Raw genomic sequence first — 17,481 nt, 5'->3', positions numbered from 1 at the left:
AATAAAGTACACCCTTAAGTATTAAAGATATAAAGTGTAAAATAAATACTATGCTAAAAATTAAACTTTAGAATGGTTAGGATTAAATCCGATGAGGTAAGACTCTCTCATGAAGGGAGATTTACCTTAGACTTTAGGAAAAGACCCATGAATAGAAACTTAACCTAGAAAAAAAAAATCAAACAACAATGCATCTTACCTTAAGTAGGGTGCACTGGGAATGATGCGTATTCCCCTTGCACAACCAGTCTCTTACCCAAACTCTCACAAATCATAGGTTCCTGGTAACCATAATAATAGGTGATAACTCTTGAACTTTAATCATAATTTTATAATTAAACCCAAAATCTTTTTCCTTTCCAATAACACACCTCTCATGGAGGCTCATTTTTTTCAGGAAACCAACCATTCGACACTCCCCCTCCCGAAACACACTTTATTAAAAACCAATAAAAAAAAAACTTTGGACCTGAGCTTGTCCCATTTAGGATTAGAAAGGTAGATTTAAGTGGCAAGTGAAACTTATGTCCATTGATGTTCACTTGGACTTCTTTCTAGTTTAGAACTCACCATAGGCATGAGGTGTCATGGGATTATTCGCATACTCAAGTTATTCAAGGTTAAAAGGTCAAGTTACCCCACTAGCAATTCAAACAATCTAGGAACATGAAAAGTTTTTAAAAATAGACAAACTAAGATAGATCTTTTATTAGCTACATCCTATGTTTTAGGATCAGCCCTTGAACACAAATAAATAACTTGCCATATTATGATCTTATTAAATCTCCACCTATTCTTATAAAAAGTGTGAGATGATGGGGTACCTTACTATCAAGGATATAAGGACTAGGTCAGAAAAGGACAATATGATGAGGTGCTAAATGTTTTTTTTCTAAAATTGGTCAAAGTTTTTGTAGGTATGAAGTCTTGAGTGAGAAATTTTCAAGAAAAGGTGATCAGTTCAATCCCTTTTATCTTAAAAAATAATAATAAATGAATATAATAAGAGAAAATTAATAAAAACATGCATAATCAATTTGGCATTTTGCATATTCTTGTACGGTTATTCTCTTTTTGCATACAACCTTCAAATCCAATCCAGTCTAGACACAAATATAGGTCGCTCGCCAAAAATCCAATTCTGCCTCAAGGTTTAGAATACAAGGTTCAGAGTGCAAAATATGGGACATGACAAGAGAGCACGGTTATGGATAAATCATCAGAAAAAAATTGATAGTTTTAAAGGATAGCTCGCAAAAACTTATTGGTCTTACTTGAGCGTTAATTTTTAGGATTGGCATTAATTTTTTAATAAATACTCAAATTTATGAGTTTCATATTTTTAGGAATGAAAATCATATTTTCTCTAATAATCAAATCCTAGGAATAAATATTTATTTAATCAAAAATATCTTACAATGACAAATCTTTTATTTCAAGGATCAATATAAAAATTATTTATTAAGTATCGTGAATAAATTATAAATGAATAAGAATTTTAATAGAAATTTAAGGGAAAAAACATAGTAAAATGTAAACTTTCAAATGAAAGAATAATAACCCCTTACTGAAACCAGTTTTAGTTTTAGGATTCTTAGTTTTCTTTAATTATTAGGCATGGACTCTAATTTTTCTAAGTATTCCCGCATCATTTTTATTTTAGGAAGTCTAAATTTTCATATCGGGTGCAACAAAGACTAGTGAATGTAGTACTCTCCTGGTCTTCAAATGCAAACACAATCTAGTTATAACCTAAATAATCATAAAAAAAAAAAAAAAAAAAAACAATAGTAGGAATAACTTGCCAACCTTTCTAATATTTGATCAAAATGAAAAAGTTAAGATGATATTTGTTACTAGTGAGTTAAGTTTTCGATAACCAATGCAAACTAGTCACACCAATTTGATATGGGTTAGTACTAGCTTATTTTTCTCATTCTTGACCACAGTAATGTCAGATCTCTTTGGAACAACTTCTACCAATCTCACCCATTTGTTATCCAAAATACGGTAGATCACGCCAACATCTAGCAATTACAAAATTTCTTTTTTCATGAAATCAATCATAGAAGGATTCAATTAGCATTGATCTTTTCTAGTTTGTTTTGCTCCATCCTCAAGAAAAATTTAGCGCATGAATAAGGAAGGATTAATCCTTTGTATGTCAGTGATTGTCCAACCTTTAGTTGTTTTGTGATCTTTTAGCACACAAACTAGTTTTTCCTTTTGTAAAGTTGTGAGGTTCTTTGCAATGATCACAAGCAACTTAGCTTCCTCACCTAAATACACATATTTGAGAAAAGCAATGTTGGGTCTGTATTATTTGAAGCTTTTGGCAAAGACTCTAAAGGTGAAACAACATCCTCTATATTATCACACAATTACACAATTTTTTTTAGCCTTTTTGTATCTTCCAACCCCTCTTATTAATGATGGTTTCGAAAACACCCTTGTTAGTTAACTTAGAGAATTGTTATGCTAAAGAATCAATTATGTCAACTGAAAAACAAGAATGCAAATCACTTGGATACCTTAAAGATAGTTTATGCAAACCCGAAAGGTAAAAACCCTTGAATCCACATACAAAAAAGAACAAATTCTAGAAAGATAAAATCATTTTTAAAGATAGCAAAAACTCGACACAATAATTACTTGAACCAAGACACCGAAGTTATTGGAATAAAGACCCCAACCCAACAATTATAAGGAATCATGAACCAAAAATATAAGGTGAAACACCACAAAGATAGATGATCTTTGATAAATTAAAGTCAGTTCAATGTAGAACCAATAGATATGATTAATTTTCATACAAGCACATAAAATATTATTTTGAAAATAATCATACTTATAATAGGTAAAAACATCTTAAAAAAGTATGGAAAATAATATAAGAGTACTAATCCAAATAGAAAAAATAATCATAAACCAACTAAGAAAATAATATAAATCTCACATAATAGCTTCTGGGCTTTATCACACAGCCTTCCCAATGTGTGATCACTATGAAATTTTAACCCTATAAGTAATAAGGCCTTTAAAATCTTCTGAAAGAATTTCAGTCTCATCCAATAGTTAGATTAAAAATTATGTTTGTTAGTATAAAATTATGAATTAAAAAAAAATAAGCATGAAACTATTTCTTTCCTTGTCCAATCCACAAGCTACCAACTTGATAACGAAATTAAGGATTATGTGCAAAACAAAGTTGCCAATTTTGTTTCCTTGGAAAAATAAAACTTTCAATGTTGTCAAAAGTGTCACGATCTTTCCTTTTAAAAGAAGGATTGTTATTGTTGTATATGCAAAACAAAGCTGCTAATTTTGTTTCCTTGCAAAAATAGAACTTTCAATGTTGTCAAAAGTGTCACAATCTTTCCTTTTAAAAGAAGGATTGTTATTGTTGTATAAGAAATCCTAGCACAATAAGAATTGTTTGCTGGCAGGTTTTCAAGCCTGACTTCAAACACGTCATTCTCTCGCGTCTTGATGAGTTACTAAGCATATCATGAATGGAAAGCTTGAGATGTTTAGTTTACAATTCAATTTGAATCGTAACAAAACTCTATCTGTAGCTTTAGATATGATTTAAATAGTACATGAAAGTCTAATTTGATGAATTTGCAACTCATTAACCCAAACATCCTGAATCAGCCCAATCAATTTTTTTTTAATCCTTTTCATACCAAATTTTATAATAGATGCAATTAGTATCTTTACTCAATTCTTCGTTCACGATCCTCGCCTTTTTGCATCAGTAATAGCAGCACAAACGATTGTTCCCTGTAGCACTTTATGTTGTCCTTCGAGTTTTAAAGATTGCACAATCCATTCATCTTTTGATATTTAGATCATACACATTCTCAACAATATAACTTCAAAACATACTTTAAATCAAAGGAAGAATTATTAAACAATCATATATGATTATCCTAAGGCATGCATATATATATATATATATATATATATATATATATATATATATATATATATATATATATATAATATATATAAAAAAAATTTTGCGTAGAGCAATTTAGTTATAAAAAGAGAACATGCATTGAAATTATTTTGAGACATAAAACATACATCTAAGGAATTTGGTGAATTTACAGCTCATTAACCCAAATATCCAGAATCAACTCAATTATTTTTTTTAATCCTTTTCATATCAAATTTTATAATAGATGCAATTAGTATCTCTACTCAATTCTTTGTTAACGATCCTCGCCTTTTTGCATTAGTAGTAGCAGCACAAACGATTATTTCCTGTAGCATTTTATGTTGTCTGTATGTTTCCGAGTTTTGAAATCCATTTAATATACTACGTGTCAGTTTAAACCATAATTTTTAGACCTGGCCCGATACAAGACCTGGGTTTCAGGTTTTTACTAAGTCACCCGGGTCAATTCTTTTTTAAAAAAAAAAACAAAAACATCATTTTAGTAAAAAAAAAATATTTAACGGGTTGCAATCAGGTTTTTGACCGGGTCGCCGGGTCAACCCACAAGATCAGCCAGGTCACACCGGGTTTTTTCTTCTCCTGTTTTTTCTTCAACCCGGGTCTCAGATCGACCCGCTTGGCCGGGCCGGGTTTTAAAAGTATGGTTTAAACTTTTTAAATCAGTATATCATGTCCTTTGTTGTACAAGATAGACATGGAAATTCTCGACCCAGTTGCATCCTGTTAGTTTCATTACAGCCTAGTAAAAGATCAATATGTTTAATCTACCTTCCCATGTCCCATCTGGAGAATAAGGAATAGTTCTATTTACAAACTATTTGTCCTACATCATAAAACATTTCTCATGGGCGGCACAATATAATAACTGGTATAGAAATATTTAGCCATCCATCCCTTGGATTTGTGAAGAAAATGCAAACGGATGGAGCACGAGCGCTGTGATTGTTTCACGGCCAACTCTTGTTGCCCAGCTATATTGCCCGCCGCTGTCAAACAGGGGCCTAACCCCACCCCAGACATTATCTGTGGCAGCAGAAATCTAATTGTCTACTTCTCAGCGCGCTGGCCACATCAATTAATTAACTAGAGATACAACATCCAGAATAAATGATCAACTTGCATAGCAGGCTTGGCAACCTCATCTATACCTACAGGCATCATGTTGTTAGAAAAGAACATCTCTTTCCATCTCAACATCAAGTACTTAAGAAGTAATAATGTGATTTGTTAAATGGTCTGTAACTGAAATTATTATAAGAAAAAAGAAGAAAAAAATAGAAAGGAAAAACTGTGAAAAGTAATGAGGAGCAAATTGGTGATAGAATTTACACTTTCAAAACTACAGACAATCTTTTAAATTAGTATTGTAAGAAATTGGAATGCATAACATGCGAGAGAAATGCCATTATTCCCAAGTTATCAGTATACAGTGAAGTTGGCCAGAAACAAGGTACAAAAGTTAGCCGTGCATGTCATTGGTCCCGTCCAAGGCTTACCTATGTCGGCAAATTTTTTTTGCACCTTCTCGCATAATATCACAGGCAAGTCTGTATTTTTCAAGAGATGTTGTCCCCGACTCTATGTATTTACAAGCCGTTTCCCTTAAACTCCACACCATTAAGGCCTTGAGTTCTTGAAAGCTAACCCCAGAGTCAACATCGCAAACAATACCATGCTCAGCATTTCTTGTCCACCGATGTAAGAGGTAGCAAGATGGAATTTCTCTTATGTCCAACATGATGAAGACCCTCAAAACATGCCTGCACAGCACACCTTCAAATTCAAACATTTGACAACTGCAACTGACATCGAAGTTGGATGCACTAAAAGTAACCATATGTTTCTCAATCTCATTCCCACATCTTCGCACTGAATATCTGCTGATGGTGCCTTCTTCGTAAGACTTTATTCCAAGATAATTATAGCATTGCAAAAGTTCCTTCTGAAATATTTGGAACACACGAAGTGTATAAAGCCTTCTACATTGTTCTTCTATTGGTTCCTTTGTTTGCAGATAAGCCTGCAAATTAGAGGAGTTAAAATCCTCTTTTCTTTCCTCCTCGCGACGTTGCTCAAGGCCTTGCTCATATCGTGCTATAAAGTCTCCAAGTGGTGTTTCAGCATTCAAGAATGTACCAAAGAATGATTCCATACTTTCGTTCATGGGAATACCAGCAAAAAAAGTACCTCGGAGGTACAATGGAACCCAGCTTTCACGCTTTTCATACATTTCTTTGAGCCATGCGTTCTCCTTCAGACCATATTTGTTGACAAGCGCATTCCACATGGTATTAAATTCAGCATTTGTCTGGCTCTCATAGATGCACTTTTCATATTCATAGTTGAATTCAGTGGACATTGACTTTAAATTCTCTCTTTCCTTTTCCCTAATCTGCCACATTGAAAAACGATGACGAGTCCCAGGAAAAACATGGGCAATCGCTTGTTGGATTGCCATGTCTTGATCAGCTATAATTGACTTCGGACGGCACCCAGACATTGCCCTAAGCCATGTTCGAAATAACCAGATGAAAGACTCCTTGGACTCGTTGGCAATTAGAGCACACCCAAGTAGCACTGGCTGCTTGTGGTGGTTAACTCCGACAAATGTTGCAAATGGCACCAGATAATTAGTCTTCCTGTATGAAGTATCAACAACAATAACATCGCCAAATTGACTGCATGCAAATCTAGATCTGCCATCTGCCCAGAACATACTCATGCAAACACCATTATCAACTTCCACCGAATAAAAGAATCCTGTATCTTCAGCTTGCCTACTTTGAAAATAATCGAGAAGCAATCGGTACCATTCACTTCCAATATTGTTACCCTGACTGCTATTGAAATGGACACCGTTATTAATCTCCAATAGATCCAAGGAGTCTAGTCCGCCATTTACCTCATCTATAAATTTCTTTGAAGCTGTGGAACTTTTCTTATGAGTTCCTGTATGTGGCTCAAGATCATGATTATGACCTTTCTGAAGACGGTCCACCATCCAAGTTCCAGATTCTTGTCTCTTAATTCTCATAAAAGCCCCGCAGCCTACTCTTGAAGGGTGCTGAAATCCTTCCTTAGAGCACACGAATCGCCGGGATGTAATTGACCCATCATTCTTTGATCGAAAAAGCTGACCAATCCGAGTTTTGAATCCAGCTTCATCTGCATACCTTACATAAAAATTGTATGCTTCATCAGCTGATGTAAACACTAAACCAGCATATGGTTCAGCTAATGGTTGTCCATCGGCTCCTGCTCTAACCCATTTGACACTAATGGATCCAGAGGAGCATGGCTGTCCATCATCAACTTCTGCAAGCAACTTCAATTTCTTCCTCGAAGAAACCTCAACTGATGATTTCCTACCCATAGGAGCTTTCTGCTGCAAAACCGGAGGATGGCTTTCCTCCACATCTCCAAGTTCATGATTGTGATCCTTGTGCATTTGATCAATGACCCATTTTCCAGAATCCCGTCTTTGTACCCTTATGAATGCAGGACAACCCGTCCTAGAACTTAGTTGAAAACCCTCCTTGGAGCACACAAACCTTCTTGAAGAAACAGAGCCATCAGAACGCGATCGATATAGTTGACCAGTCCTAGTTCTGAATCCTACACGCGTAGCATACACATTGTAAAACTCACGCGCATCATCAGCTGAATCAAACTCTAACCCTTTATGCGGCTCAACTCCAGACTCCCTTCCAACCTCCACATTGAAATTGCTGTTCGCTCGTACCATACCAAGTGGATATGCTCTTACAATCACAGCATTCCCATACTCCTCGCTGTAAGGATCACTATTTGAACTGCATTTACAGTAGGCACCAAAAATGAATAAAAAAATTACGAGCAATTACAACAATCATGCACTTTGATTAAACGGGATTAACAAATAAATAAAAAAGCACAATTTTTTTGCAAGTTAAGTGACACTGCTAATTCAAAGGCCTAAACTGAAATCGGTAAAGTTCGTTTCTTTTCCTTTTTAAATCATTTCCCAACAACTTATATCACAGAAAAAAAGATAAATCAATAAATAAACAAACCAGTCAGTGAAATTAAAGAGCATTCAATCAATCCCCGGATGGATTAATTACCTTTTGATATTGTTGAAGAAACTGGGGATCGAGTCGAAAACCATATCTTTTTTTCCCTTTTTGTACATGTGTTGTGTGTGCTCTGGTGGGTCTGGCTCTAAATCAAGCGTGTGGATTTCGAAGGGGAGGGGAGGAGGAGGAGGAGGAGGTCGTCGATGTTGTCTCTTCTCCATTTGCTCATTCAGTTCTTGTGTTTTTTTTTTTTTTTTTACTGTTTTTGGCTATTGTTTTTGCTTTTAATCCACCTATTTTTTGCTAGGGTTGAGGTTGACCCCTCCTGTTTTTCTTTTTCTTTTTAACTCCTTTATTCTTACAAGAGTGTTATGATGCTACCACTGTCATAATGTTTTGTTTTCTGGTGCCAAAAAAAAAATTACAAAAGGCACAAAAATATAGTTTAAGACTCGATAAGGTTTGGATGAAGTAGAGCGTGTTTAATAACGTGGTAGTTATTATTTTTTAAAGTATTTTTTATTTTAAAATATATTAAAATAATGTTTTTATATTTTTAAAAAATTATTTTTGATATTAGCATATCAAAATTATCTAAAAATATTAAAAATATATTAATTTAAAATAAAAATAAAAAAAAATAAAAAATAAAATTAAATTTTAAGCCCTCACGCACATGTCTTTGTTGCTTTTTTTATTTTTTTCTCTTTATTTTTTCTGCACTCTTAAAAGTATTTAGTGGATTCATTTATCCTTTAACTTTTTTAACTCTGATCAGATTTTTAAATATTATTATAAATTTTTATTTAAATTTTATTATATGTTTCAAATTTAATAAGAAAACAAAAATATTAATAATAAATAGTTTATGAAATTTCTATTGAAATTGGTTCTTTATTATTAAAATTTTTAAATAAATTTCCAACATAATTTATCACATTTATTATTTTATTAGCTATTGATCACATAAAATATGAATATAGTATTTTGATAAAAAAATATTTAAAATTGCTTTAACAATTATAGTTTTTTTACATAAATAGTGTTTTCAATTAAAAATGTTACGCTCACTTAAATAATAAGATATATATTGATAGGAAAGTTTATATTTATAAAAGAAAAACAATAAAACAATTGTATGTTTGGGTTTAATGATAAAAAAAAAATTATAAGATCTAAAAAAATTATTGCTGCTTAAAACAATTTGATAACCTCTACAGTACAGCAAAGGCATAAAAACTAGTGGAATTCTATTCAAAATTAATTCACTATCCTGAATTTAGGATGGAATCTTTGTGGTTGATCACATGCCTTCGGGAAAAAAAAATAGAATAATCAAATGAACACTGTTTTTTAACAAATATTAAAAATACTTTATATGATATAATTGATGGTAAAAATACGTTTTTTATTTTTATTTTTTAGTTCAAATTTAGGGAAACGTTTAAGAAAAACATCATAGGTTGGTGTAAGAGTTTTTAACATAGTTTTGAAACTCGGCCCGACTTGGCGGGTCAACTAGGGACCCGACGGCCCAACCCGAGGCTGAAACCAGGCCGGGTTGAAGAAAAAACAGGAAAAGAAAAAACCTGGTGTGACCCAGCTGACCTAACGAGTTGTCATTGCTTAATCACTCATGCATATGGCACACCATTGTTATTAAGCCCAACATTGCAGGTTGATCTAAGACTTGGTTGACTCGCCTTTTGACCTGATCTAGATGTAAGAAAAATAATCTTGAAGTTAACTTATTGAACCTTAAGAGTCAACTTGTGATATGATAAACTCGGTCAAAAATATGGTTTAACTTAAAAAAAAATCAAAATCATATTGTTTTGACTTCTAAAAAAAATAATTAACCCAAATTAACTCACCTAGCTCGTGACTTGGGTCTTGTGCTGGATCAATCCTTGGGTCATGTATAATAACTATGTTGCATACTACTACCTAATTGTAGATTTAAGAAATATTGATGTGTTTCCTTGGTTGCAAGTGATAAACTCATTTTAAAAAACAAATAAACATTTACAGAAGTCAAAATGGATATTGCACATTGACACTAGCAACCAAAAAAAAACATAAATTTACTTCAAGATATTATCTATATCGATACCCATCTCTATGTATTTTTGAGTCGTAGGAGTCACAACCATATGCTTTACATGAACATAAATTTTTTTGCAGATGTGCAACTTTTTCTATCTTTGAGTAGTACCATTTTTTTATGTCAATAACACTTGTTTATAACCATCATCTTTATCAAGAATACACTCAGCACAAATAACTAATCATGACTCAACTTTCTAGAAAAATATTGTTACCTATAGCAAATATGGGACACACCTAGATATTATTTTCTGATTTCAAAGTTTGCACAAAACATGACATCATGGCTAGCTAATATTATTTTTTCTTATATGAAAAGCATTAGATGACAATGACAAACATAATTTTTTTTTCTCTAATAGATTACTGGCTCGACAATCAATAGTAAACATCAATTTTTCTATCAATGCTACACTAATTTTCTCCATGGGTTAATATCATTGTTGTATAAAGACACCAAGTCACCCAATACAAAGCCAAAGCCGTTGAAAGCCATGCAAGATACAAATTCCAGGTCATACAAATTCTCTCATATTACATACGCATGCTACACATAAATACATTACAATATCCTTGAATTTTACCAACCAAATACAATTATATATGACTCTTAAATTTTACAAGGATTTTTTTTTATTTTTTACATTATTTTATCACATAATGATTATACTTATTTTATAAAAAATTTGGCGGAGTTTCTCTTGCATGTCAATACAACAAGTTATTGATATTTTCACTTCCATCCACCACTTTAATTTATCCAATCTCAATTTTGATCCAACCATCCTAGATCATGTCTCATATAAAGTCAACTATAATTTCTCATTATCTTAACAATTCAATCATACATATAAACATGAATTTAAAATACAACTAAATATTGAAATCTAAACGATAACACATGTATTGCATACAAAATATTTACTCTATGCAATAAATTATTATCTCTAATAATAAATATGAGTTCATAATTAATCAACTTTTAAGATTAAGTACAATCCCTAAGATGATAATATAAACATTACATGTCTCAAAATACTATCATAATAATATTTAGTCATACATGCAAAAGATTTTAAACATGTCATGCATTTACAATAACTATATTGTTGCATATAATATATTAATCACTACTACTCCGGTCAAAAATGTGAAGGACCTGTAATTGAACATTTAATTCACTAGATTAAAACAATATTTGATAAGGAGTTAATATCCATAATTTTAATTATTCCTCTTCAATATGTCTCAAGTACCATCATCATTAATTTAAATATTCTTATAATATTACACTTCTTAATAACCAGTTTTTATAATCACAATTTGATTATTAACATTCCATCTATTTTTTCAAGGAGGCCATTGATCTAACAATCCAATTGATGCCACTAATCTGGTAACCCCTCTTAATTACCAATAAATCTAATAATTTATTTGATTGTCATTACTCCAATAACCCCTCTCGGTTACTAATAAATTCAGCAATCCGTCTAATTATTAATAATCCGATAAACCTATGCGGTTACCAATAAATTTAGCAATATATTTATCTTTCAAGTTTCTTTTCTTTTCTTTTTTACACATCCATTAACAGATTATTTTTTAAAAAATACAATTATGGAATAAATTCTAAAATTCAAATGAGGTGAAAAAACCTATTTCCTACTCATGACGGTCTCACTCCTTTTAACTAAACTCCTCCCTTGGCAACTTCTCTAGTAATAATAGGATTTCCATTCATTATAAACTTATCCATAAGCCCAGTATTCTTAATTTCAAGGCGTGATAAATTGTTTAATAAAATCATCACATCAAATAATCCAATTAATTGCAAACCATATCTCTCAAAATATCAAAAATTCCATTTCATTATAAATCATATATATACTAATTCACTCAAAATGCTATTTAATGTCAAGACAACATTAACATGTTTACACTTAGGTAATAAACATGATTTCATCATATTCATATAAATTTTTCATAGTTACTTCATCACCCATCATCTCATAACCAAACAACATGATATTCAGTTAGAAATACATCAAATACATGTACTTATCTATGTAAATTCTCATTTCTTTTTCCCATGGTAAACCTACATTTTCATTAGCAACAATAAGGACCTTTTCTCTTAATCACATTATATAAACTATTTCATTCATTCATAATTCCCTCACATAAAAATTTATATAAAATGTTTTCTATTTTTAACCTACCATGGTTGGCTTCTTCTCCCTTCCAACCACTATAATTCCTTCTTCAATTTCCCCTTGATTTACACATGTATACATTAAAAAACAAAATATTTTAATCAACCCTTAAATTTCTTCTTTCATGGCCAACCATACACCATAACACACAACCATAAGTTTTGTCAATTTTTTATATAATTTCACTAGTATCACAACCAAATACAAACCAATAATTCAAGCTAATTTTTTTAAAAACCTCAATACATCCTTTTCAAACCCTAAATACAACTTGAAAATTTCAACTCAATTCATCTAATTATCATGTAAACTTGTTAAATCAAAGGAGAATACCTTACTAACTACTTGTATAAGCCTTAAATGTGCTCCAAATAAATTTATAGAATTCCTTTTCTTTCCTCCTTCCTTGGATGACTTTCTCTTCCCTTTTATTTACCCCTTCACACTTGTTTTCCTCTTAATTTGTTGTTTAACACACTAAATTCTTACTAATTTTCTAGGTTTTTTCTTTAATTTCCACTTTTTCCTAAGTTTTTTCATGAGTCTCTTAGGAATTTTCTAGAGTTTTTTCCTTTTCTCTCTTATAGTTTTGCCCAGCCACCCCCCCCCCCAAATCACAATTTGATTAATTTCCTTTATGTCCCGCTTTTATAACTTTCATCTTTTCATGTAAAGTTTTACTTTATTGTGAGACTTGTTTTCATTAACGTTAAAATACAGCATTTCAAATTTTATTATACTACATGTTTCCATAAGTATTTTATTAATTATTTGTTCCATCTGGTTATAATTTGTGTTTTTGTGTTTTTTATTTTTTTTGGATATTTTTCATAATTTTATTTTATTTTTTTAGGGGTTTGTGTACACACTCCTTACAACTTCACTTTATTTTTTATTTTTTTTTATCTTCCTATACATTATTATTATTATTATTATTATTATTATTATTTTCCTATACACTATTCTTTCTTCTTACATTTTAAGCATTGAATAGTTCTCTATTCCAACATAGAACTTGCTTTTTAGAGCATTTCCAATGGAAAAGCTAAATGGAAAGCCAAAAATAAAAAAACTAATATTTTAGCTTTTCTTTGCTTGTTTTGCACACTCCAAGGAGAAAGCCAAACAAAATGGTAAAATGCATTTTCTCTCTCACAAATATTATTCCTACATATCTCTCAAAGAGCCAAAACTTAACAAAGTGGGCCACTAAAAAAATAAACCAATTAAATATAGCCATGTGGAAAAAAAAACATCAAACTTATTAAAAAAATAATAAAACACTTGTTTCTTCTATTCCAATATAAATGGCTCTTCAAATGGCTTTTTTCCATTAGAATAGATATGGTAAAAAAAGTTATATTTATACTATTTAAAATGCTATTTTATCAATTTAGCTTTTCAAAATAGCATTTTGCATTGGAGATGCTCTTAGAAACAACCAAGGCTAAAAATAAAATCTACTTTTAAGTACATCAAATCATCAACTTAAAACACAATCCTAAAAAGCCCAAAATCCATTTAAAGTTTTTTGTCGACTTCATCAATAACCATTGACCATTATGATTCTAAATGTTTCATTCATAACCTATAAAAATGATTGTCATTTAGTGCATAATCCATTGAATCATAGTTTTTCCAATAGATAACTGTGATAATTAAAAGTTGTGAGCAAGGGTGGAACTAGGAGGTTAAGACAAGAGTCACCACATCTTTAAAGGTTCAAAATGGCTCCTGAAATTTAATAATTATTTTATATAAATCTAACGTTTCATACATAATATCTCCATTCAATAGGGAGGACAACCAAATTCAAACTCAATGGATATTAACATGACTTAAATGTGTGTTTATTTTTTTTTCATAGTTATCTTACTTAATGAATAATAAATAGAATATGAATACTGTCAAATATAAACAAAAATTAACCATATATATAACATTTATTCATTTTGAATCCAATATAATATACCCGTATTTCAATATTGACATAGTACATATACACACGTATATGTATAATAGTTATAATTTTATCATTTAATATACATGTGTGTATTAAAATGATTTTATTTTTACTAAATTTATTTTAAAAACAATTAATATTTAAGAACTGAGTTTTAATCAGATGAGGCTCTCGGATGATGAATTCAGCAGGCCACCTTATATTTTTAATCAGTTTTTTTCAATTTTTTTTTTTTTTCATCGGTTATATCCTAAACGACAAGCCAAACCAATCCAAGTTTGACAACAAGAATAGGATGAGGGGCCACAGAACAATACAACCTCTCGAAAGGAACTTTCTTGGTAACAACTCATTTTCCAAAGAAATGCTTCCATTGCATATTTGGTCAGATCCCACCCACAGAAATCCAGAGGAGATTGCCCCAAACCGTATCACCACCGTCGTCTTCCTTCCACCCCTCAATTCCTCTGGACCCCATCTGATTCCCTATCACCCCATTTGTCTGTCACACTTCTCGTGCCAAACACCTGGTCATCCACCTCTCCCTCTCTCTCAAAAAAAGAAATAAAGAATAAACCTCACCACCAAGAAGAAAGAATAAAAAGTCATCTTCCCTGCCCCTTCTCTTCAAGGAAAGCACAGAAGAAGACAAAATGTCAGCAGAGATGTTCGGATACTCGAGCGTTAGCAACAAGGATACGGGCAAGGAGGTTGATTTGGAGGCAGGGAATGGAGAGACTTTGTACCCAGGTTTGAGTCTTGGAGAGAACCAGTTACGATGGGGCTTGATTCGCAAAGTTTATGGCATCTTGGCCGCTCAGCTTGTCCTCACCACCATCGTCGCTGCTGCTACGGTTCTATATACTCCTATCACTGATCTCCTCAGGGGCAGTTTTGGGTTCGTCATGCTTCTATCAATTGTTCCCTTTATTTGTGAGTACTCAAAAATCAAGATCTCTCCTTTCTCCTTTCTTGTTTTTTTTTTTTTTTCACGTAGTGTTTCTTGATTTGCTTACAGGCTTCCAATTCTCTACCGTAATTGAATTTTAATTTGAATTCAATTAATAAATAAGCTAAATTCACATATTCAGGAAAAAAATAAATCTTAATTCATTTTGTTTACTGTATTATATCCTTATTATCTTTATCTTATTTTTCAAATGTCTATAACAAAAGAGATGGTCTCTCCTATTTAGTTTCCTCTGATTTACTTTTGTACAGATTGAATTCAATTATTGACACTCAAAATGATTCCAAATATGAGATTTTATTAAAACCTAATTGAATTCAATTACGAGGGTAGCAACATGCTGATTCCATGTTCTTTAAATTTCATGTTTCAGGATGTCTTTTGGGGTTAAGGTTTGAATCTTGATTGAGGTTTAAGATTGAAACTTGAATTGGGTTAAAGATTAAAGCGAAATATCTTTACCTTGTCTTTTGTTTTCTTGATTCATGTTTGTTTTTTTGGATAGTATGCGTATTTTTGTCTAGATATAGGGGTGGAATTGAAACTTGAACTGGGTTAAAGCCTCTGGGTTTCTTTTTATCGTTGTTGTTTGCATATAACAGGAAGTAAGACGCCTAAATGCACGAATATATCATTGGCTTTAAGTCAATTCACGTGGAAGAGTATTATGAATTTGCTTGTTTCTTGAGATCTTGTGCTTTTAATTTAAATCATAAGTGTTGGAAAATGCAGTGTTGTGGCCCTTGCATGTGTATCATCAGAAACACCCTGTGAATCTAATCATTCTTGGCCTCTTCACTGTTTCACTGAGCCTCTTGGTTGGAGCAAGCTGTGCTAATATAGAAGGTTGGTATCTTGATCTTATCCTGTTTGGAAATCTAATAATTTGTTTCTTGTTGGTGAGTTTATGAGCTGCTTTTGTAATTATGATATGAATATTGTGTTGCATTCAAATGCTTTCAGGGAAAATCGTGCTTGAGGCATTAATTCTGACCTCCGCCGTGGTTTGCTCTCTAACCGGATACACTTTCTGGGCTTCGAAGAAGGGCAAGGACTTTAGCTTTCTTGGACCAATTCTCTTCACTGCCCTAATTATCCTCATCCTGACTAGTTTTATCCAGGTTAGATGCCTCATTTTCTTCAATTCATTCTGCCATGTATATGTTTTCTGAGCAAACCAAAGATATTCCCTGTTCACCCAGTGCATTCGTCTGATGCTATGGATGTTCTGGTATATTGCAGGTGTTCTTCCCACTTGGCTCAACATCTACTGCAGTTTATGGTGGAATTAGCGCTTTGATTTTCTGTGGATACATAGTTTATGACACTGACCACCTGATCAAGCGCTTCTCATATGATCAGTATATTTTGGCATCGGCTGCTCTTTATTTGGACATTCTGAACCTGTTTCTTTCCATTCTGCGGGTGCTGAGTCAGAGAAACAATTAGTTGTGCAGCATATTCTCTTCAGCGTGCAATTTTATCTTTGATAATAACTGATACTCGGTATAAGATTGCTAATAACTGATACGTTATTAATGCAATCTAGTAGTGTCTAAGTGGGCTGTTCCATTTTTCTAATTGACCATGGTAAATGTTTATTCTATGTGAATTGTTTTCAACTTTATGGTTTCTTCTGCTTGTGTGTATTGCCTTTTCACCGATTTCTTTTGCACGCTAAATTGTTTTCTAGCATGAGTTATAGGGCGCTGTTATTACCGTCGGTTATTTTGTATATCCATCAGTGGCTGTCTGAAACTTGTCAGGTAGGAAAAGTGGATAAATCATCATTAACGGAAACTAATCACCTCAGTCTTGCAAAAAGTGGCATGATCTCTATCATTATAAGTTGGAGTTGGGAGGACTTCGGTTGAATCCCCTTCTATATATCCTTGTTAACAAGTTATGGATGCTGGGAATGCCCACTTGCCAACTCAAAGTGCAGGTCCTGTTCTGCTATGTGGAATTGGCTTTAGCCCTACCAACCACTCAAGTTTTAATGCATTTTGCTGGCTGAAAAGACATGTCTGGTTTGCACTCTCCCCTCTCACGCTTCTCTCTCTTGACAAACACCATTAATGTCAGGGAAGCCCCGGTGGAATTATAATATATTGAGAATCACATTCTTCTGTAACATAAACGCAGTGGGATCTTACAATGCATCCATGTAAAAATAAAATCCAAATTTCGTCAAGGTCTTCCAAATTTCT

General features: G+C 32.3%; 2 protein-coding genes across 2 annotated transcripts; one reads left to right on the top strand and one right to left on the bottom strand.

The window, feature by feature from the left end:
- Positions 1-5,255: 5,255 nt before the first annotated feature.
- LOC118061109 (protein FAR1-RELATED SEQUENCE 7) lies at positions 5,256-8,323 on the bottom strand. The gene is made up of 2 exons (XM_035074508.2): positions 8,068-8,323; positions 5,256-7,776 (listed from the first exon to the last, which is right to left on the bottom strand). Exons 1-2 carry the CDS (start codon positions 8,238-8,240, stop codon positions 5,457-5,459), a joined length of 2,493 nt encoding a protein of 830 aa, XP_034930399.1. The 5' UTR covers positions 8,241-8,323; the 3' UTR covers positions 5,256-5,456.
- Positions 8,324-14,715: 6,392 nt separating this feature from the next.
- LOC118061110 (BI1-like protein) lies at positions 14,716-16,935 on the top strand. The gene is made up of 4 exons (XM_035074509.2): positions 14,716-15,234; positions 16,004-16,117; positions 16,235-16,392; positions 16,514-16,935. Exons 1-4 carry the CDS (start codon positions 14,955-14,957, stop codon positions 16,718-16,720), a joined length of 759 nt encoding a protein of 252 aa, XP_034930400.1. The 5' UTR covers positions 14,716-14,954; the 3' UTR covers positions 16,721-16,935.
- Positions 16,936-17,481: the final 546 nt, after the last annotated feature.

Source organism: Populus alba, chromosome 8 (genome assembly GCF_005239225.2).
Source record: "Populus alba chromosome 8, ASM523922v2, whole genome shotgun sequence".
Lineage (NCBI taxonomy): Eukaryota > Viridiplantae > Streptophyta > Magnoliopsida > Malpighiales > Salicaceae > Populus > Populus alba.
This window is presented reverse-complemented; position numbering and strand designations above follow the sequence as displayed.

What these genes read in the sequence shown, in the direction of transcription:
- LOC118061110 (XM_035074509.2), top strand. Translation starts at nt 14,955, where the DNA reads ATGTCAGCAGAGATGTTCGGATACTCGAGCGTTAGCAACAAGGATACG. An exon ending in ATCAATTGTTCCCTTTATTT is followed by an intron (nt 15,235 to 16,003) that starts GTGAGTACTCAA and finishes TGGAAAATGCAG; the next exon opens with TGTTGTGGCCCTTGCATGTG. An exon ending in AAGCTGTGCTAATATAGAAG is followed by an intron (nt 16,118 to 16,234) that starts GTTGGTATCTTG and finishes AAATGCTTTCAG; the next exon opens with GGAAAATCGTGCTTGAGGCA.
- LOC118061109 (XM_035074508.2), bottom strand. Translation starts at nt 8,240, where the DNA reads ATGGAGAAGAGACAACATCGACGACCTCCTCCTCCTCCTCCTCCCCTC. An exon ending in TTCTTCAACAATATCAAAAG is followed by an intron (nt 7,777 to 8,067) that starts GTAATTAATCCA and finishes CTGTAAATGCAG; the next exon opens with TTCAAATAGTGATCCTTACA.